Source organism: Tachyglossus aculeatus, chromosome X4 (assembly GCF_015852505.1).
Source record: "Tachyglossus aculeatus isolate mTacAcu1 chromosome X4, mTacAcu1.pri, whole genome shotgun sequence".
NCBI classification, from domain to species: domain Eukaryota; kingdom Metazoa; phylum Chordata; class Mammalia; order Monotremata; family Tachyglossidae; genus Tachyglossus; species Tachyglossus aculeatus.
In genome coordinates, this window is record NC_052098.1 from 57244932 (window position 1) to 57250931 (window position 6000).

General features: G+C 46.8%; 1 protein-coding gene across 4 annotated transcripts in view; it reads right to left on the bottom strand.

Moving 5' to 3' along the window:
- The window catches only part of DCP2 (decapping mRNA 2), a 61360-nt gene extending 56975 nt beyond the window's left edge, over positions 1 to 4385 (bottom strand). For all 4 annotated transcript variants that reach the window (XM_038769411.1, XM_038769410.1, XM_038769409.1 and 1 more), the window contains exon 1: positions 4199 to 4385. In XM_038769411.1, coding sequence (XP_038625339.1) covers positions 4199 to 4251 — 53 coding nt within the window. In that variant the 5' untranslated portion in view covers positions 4252 to 4385. The remainder of the gene's footprint in view (positions 1 to 4198) is intronic.
- Between the last annotated feature and the right edge of the window lie 1615 nt (positions 4386 to 6000).

Below are 6000 nucleotides of genomic sequence, written 5' to 3' on the forward strand. Positions count from 1 at the left end.
AGTGCACCTGGATTGTCCATTTCAAAGTAGACGGTCTTAACTTAAATATTCTTTCATAACTACACTCAGTTCTTCCATGCCAACTGTGTTAGGTCGAACATCTGCTAACAATAATAATAATAATAATAATGATAATGGCATTTATTAAGCGGTTACTATGTGCAAGGCACTGTTCTAAGCACTGGAAGGGGAATGAATGATGAAGGGGAGAGGGGATCCTATGAGAAAATGAAATTGTAAGGATTGGTCATAGTGCATCAGTCTCGGCACTCATGTACTTGTTATTTATATCTATTCTTTCTCTCAACTCATTTGTTAATTTAGGCTTACTCTTCCTCCCATTAGATTGTAGGGTCCTTGCAGGTGGAAGTCCCATCTCGCTCTGGCCTAGAACTCCCATCCCCTTCATATCCCACACGCCACCACTCTCTCCATCTTCAAATCCCTAATAAAATCATATCTCCTCCAAATGGCCTTCCCTAAGTCTTCATTTCCCCACCCTTTTCACCCTCCCCTGTGCACCTGACTGTGTACTCCTTTAGCGCTTTGATACTCCTCCCACCCCACAGAACTCGGGTACATATCCTTATACTCTGCCGTTTCCCCAAATCTGCAATTGATTTTAATTTCTGCCTCGCCCTCTAGACTGTAAGCACCCTGCGGGTGTGGATCACACCTGCCAACTATGGCACTGTACTCTCCCAAGTGTTTAGTACAGTAAGCACACAAAAAAATACCATTAATTGATGGATGTCCTTTACTTCTACATTTCCCAAGTTCTCAGTGCAGGGCTCTGCCCACAGGGGTGCTCAATAAATGGTTCATCCGGATTCCAGTTTTCAAAACAGGGCAAGGAGAATTTGTAGCATCATTTAAGATGAGCATGTCTTGGATAATTGAGAATCCTACCCTGCAGGGGAAGGCAGTGTGGCCTTAGCAGTTAAAGCATGGGCCTGGGAGTCAGAAGGACCTGGGTTCTAAGCCCAGTTCTGCCACTTGTCTGCTGTGTGACCTTGGGCAAGTCACTTCACTTCCCTGTGCCTCAGTTACCTCACCTGTAAAATGGGGATTAAGACTGTGAGCCCCATGTGGGCTTAGAACAGTGCTTTGCACATAGTAGGCGCTTAAATACCATCATCATTAGTATTATTATTATGTGGGGCATGCATCGGGTCCAACCTGATTAGCTTGCATCTATCTCAGTGCTTAGTACAGTGCCTGGCACATAGTAAGAGCTTAGCAGATACCATAAAAAAAAAGGCAGGGGGCACAAAGGAACAGGCTTAGAGTCACATGACTGTTGTCTGGCGGGAAACATTCAGGTAGTACATGTGGAATTTCATGAAATTTAATGGGCTCCTTAAGGTAACAGGGTACTTGAAATCTAGGCAAGAGAATTTGGGGGAAGAATTTGCCATTCCAGAAAAAGCCAATCAAGACAGGTATTTAATTTCTGTTGAATCGGTTATGAAGAACGAAGGCAATGAATTAAAACATGAAATTAGAAATCTTTGCAAAAAGGCACCCTTTAGGATGTTTGGTGGTTAGGTGCAGTGCAGACAGGGAGGAGGTTGAAAGCTTTCACAATAAGAGAATTCAACTGGTGAAATCCTGGTGAGTTGTAGTTTTTGGGTAGCGCTTTTTCAGCCTACTTCCTAAAAGTGACTGTTTGTCCCCTGTAATTTTCATACATTTTTCCAGCCCAGTCTTGAAAAAGGCCTGGCACGACGGGAAGGCTGAAGGCAGGGTAATTCAACAAGTACCAACCCCATTCTAAAAATGGCACATAGCATAGAGTCAAGCCCATGTGTACCCAGGGAAGGGAGTGGAAGCTGAGTCCTTTACCCTGATGTGGAGCTGGGAGCAGCACGGGAGAAGGAAGAAGGGTGTGCAACCTTGAGAAGAAGTTAATATTGTACACAGAGTTAACAAGTCACACCAGATTAAACTAGTTTACAATTCAACCATTCAAATCTGGTGTAACTAAGAAACTAAGACTATGCACCCTGCTACCTTTTCAACTTAACTTTTTGCTTTTCAAAATCTGAACTGTGAAGAACTGTCTCTAAATGGCCTTAAAGTCAAATAATAATAATAATAATAATAATAATGGTATTTGTTAGGCACTTACTATGTGCCAAGCGCTGGGGTAAATACAAGGTTATCAGGTTGTTCCACGTGGGGCTCACAGTCTTAATCCCCATTTTACAGATGAAGTAACTGAGGCACAGAGAAGTTAAATGACTTGCCCAAAGTCACATGGCCGGCAAGTGAGCAGAGGAAAATCTAATGAAATTAGATGCATGAGACAGAGAGATCATCAGAACAGGCCTAGTCCACAAAACAGTTATTCTTACTGCAGAGACTTAATGACTATTTGGAACAGACTGTAGCCTACAATTACACGTTCTAATTCACGAAATAAGTACTTTTGAGAAAGGTGCTATGTACGTTAGTTCATGTAGCAATGACTAAGCTATGACCTACTGACTTACCAGAATGATGTAACGCTTGGAAATCTAACCTCTACCTAAGGAGATACATGTACATTTAATACTTTGCTCAGTGAGATCATTTAAACCTGTTCAAATCAACTTTTAAAAATTTATGAGTGAAACACAACTGCAAGCAACCTTCCTGAATAGGTATCCTTTCCCACTTGCTTGATGCTTGCTTTCTTAGAGCTACTAAATCACCAATTCGTGATTAATCCACCGCTCTATGGTTAGTTTCTTACTTCTGAAATTTTGAGAGAAATGCACACGGAGCTCAAAATGTGCAAATAAGCACTTCATTTTACAGTTTACTTGAAAATACAGTATTAAACAGGAATGGGTTCTCCTTGCAAATTCCATGAGTTAATACCCATAGGTACATGTAATTCCCATTGCTACACATGATGAAAAATCTGATAAATGAAGTCTATTTTTCAATAACGGGAATTTTTCATTTTGTTTTTAAAGTGACTGGGTTCTTTGGAGAATGTCTGCCATAGGAGGAGACAGAGATACGGAGCTTTACTGAAAATGTAATGTTTATGTCCATTTCAAAGTTCAAACATATCCCAAGTGAAAAATCTTGAAAATATTATAGGCACATCACCAAGAAAGTTGCCTTTCAGAAACGCCCTTAATTTCAAGAGACTATAAATCAACTTTTCTTCACACGTGACAAGCACTTGCACACACCCCTGCGTGGAATATTTTTCGTTATTTAAAGCACCAGAAGAAAACAAGACTAACCGACCTGAACCGTTCACATGGGGGGGAGGAAACGGCATCATTCTTCCTTTTACTCACGACCCCCAAAATCCTGAAGTTTTGATGCAAGAACCGAAAATATTTTTTCCACATCAAGGTCAAACTTTGTTGTTGACCCTTAATTTTAGCTGACTGTGGGTTGGACGGAGAAACCTCGGTTGTTAAAACATTTCAGGAGTTAAATCCCTTGAGTGGGTATTGGTGTCAAGGCGAGGAAGAATAAAAAGAAAACGTAGTAGTGGCTTTCCGATATTACGGAGACAGATTTCTGCTTTATTTACCCAAATAGTGAGGCAGGGGAAAAATCCTGAACGCTAGTTCACAGGAAGTGTTAATGGGAAGGTGTTGGGCAGCGTGATTTCGATTCCACTACAATGAGTTGGGGGAGGTTTATGGACGCTGTTTATTCGTGCCGGAATCTGGGGAAGTCCTGGAAGTTTAGGGAAGGTGATTCCCCGGGGGATCGGTTGGAAAGACGGGACCGAGGGAGAAGGAAAATGTCTTTTCTGGAAGTGTGGAACAGGGGGGGATCGTTAGAAGTCAAAGAGTAGTTGGCTGGAGGAAGAAATTGCGCCGAGACGCTCTCGGGTGGTTAAGAGTGGATGGAGTGAGGGGTGGTTATGTGAAGAAATGCAGCTGGGGTCGCGACGGGAAAAGGGGCGCAGTGTTAAATAGCGACGAGGGAGCTGAGGGGAAGATGGGGAGGAAGGTCTTCGGGAGAAGAGAGGCAGGGCGCGGGACAACTGAAGGCGACGAGCATGAGGAGAAGGTAGGAAAATTAGGGGTCGAAAGGGTCAAAATGATGGAGGGCAGAAGCTGCACTGGGACTTGGTTGGGGGGGGGGAGGTGGCGGGAAGGGAATTCCCGCGCCTGGACTGGGAAAGGGGGGGAGGGTCGGAAGCGGGAAATGGGCTCGGGCGGGGGAGGTCGTCGGTTACCTGCAGAGATCGTCCAGGACGCTGCTGGGAATCTCCACCCGTCTGGTCTCCATGAAGAGGAGCCGCTCATCCCGGCTCGGGGCGGCCGGGGACAGATACACACGCTCACTCTCCCTCCCTGGCTGGCTCGCAGGTTCGCTCGCTCACACTGCAGGGTGGCGAAAGCGGTTAGTCCCGGGGCGGCCCAGTAACGCGCGGGCCCGGGCGCGCCCGCGCGCGCGCGCTCCCGAAACGGCGGCGAAGGGGAGAGGGCGGGGCCCACCGACTTCCGTCCCAGCTCCGCGCAGCACCCCGCGGCCACGGCGCTGGCCAGAGAAAGGCGGTGTCGGGAAAGGGGGGGGGTTGCTCCGCCCACGTGCAGTTGAGCAGCCGGACGGGCCCCACCGCCACCAATGGGAAGTGGCCGCATTAGACAGCGGGGAAGATTCGGCCACTAGGAGGCTTGTTTATTGGCCGGTCCTTGGCCAATCGTTTCCCAGGTGGTGCAGCCGCTTCTCCGGGGTACCGCTCGCTTTTCGTCGGGGAGGGCTGCCGCGCGCCTCTGCGCCTGCGCACCTGCCCTTTCGGGTTAGGAAGGTGGGCTCCCCAACTCCTGAAGCGGCGGCCACCTGACATCCGGGGTATTCACGCAATCCGAATACTTCACCCCTCCATGGGAGAGGAAGAGGCGGGAGAAAGGGAGATGGGTTTAAATTCCCCACAAGGACGGATGGGTGGCCTTACCCATGAGGTTAAGAGGAGAATCAATCAATCAATCGTATTTATTGAGCGCTTACTGTGTGCAGAGCACTGTACTAAGCGCTTGGGAAGTCCAAGTTGGCACCATATAGAGGCAGTCCCTACCCAACAGTGGGCTCACAGTCTAAAAGGGGGAGACAGAGAACAAAACCAAACATACTAACAAAATAAAATAGATATGTCCAAGTAAAATAAAGAAATAAATAAATCGAGTAATAAATATGTACATACATATATACAGGTGCTGTGGGGAAGGGAAGGAGGTAAGATGAGGGGGATGACGAGGGATGAAGAGCCCGGGCCTGGGAATTGGGAGGATCCGGGTGCTTAATCCTGCACCACTTGTCTATTGTGTGATCTTGGGCAAGTCACTCTGCTTCTCTGTGCCTCAGATACCTCATCCGTAAAATAGGGATGGATAATAATGGCATTTGTTAAGCGCTTACTATGTGCCAAGCGCTGGGGCAGGTACAAGGTCATCAGGTTGTCCCACATGGGGCTCACTGTCTTAATCTCCATTGTACAGATGAGGGAACTGAGGCCCAGAGAAGTTAAGTGACTTGCCCAAGGTCACACAGCAGACAAGTGGCGGAGTCAAGATTAGAACCCGTGACCTCTGACTCCCACGCCCGGGCTCTTAACACTAAAAAATAATAATAATAATGGCATTTGTTAAGCGTTTACTATGTGCAAAGCACTGTTCTAAGCTCTGGGGAGGTAACAAGGTGATCAGGTTGTCCCAGAGGGGGCTCAGTCTTAATCCTCATTTTACAGATGAGGTAACTGAGGCACAGAGAAGTTAAGTGACTTGCCCAAAGTCACTCAGCTGACAATTGGTGGAGCCGGAATTTGAACCCATGACCTCTAAACCATGCTGCTTCTACAGCAGTCTATGGAGACAGTGAGCCCCATGTGGGACAGAGACCATGTCCAGCCCAATTCCCTTGTATCTCTCCCAGTGCTTAGTACGGTGCCTGGCATGCAGAAAGCACTTAACAAATACCACAACTATTATTATTATCGAGGCAAATGGCCTCACTTGATGAGGAGCCCCATTTGGCAGG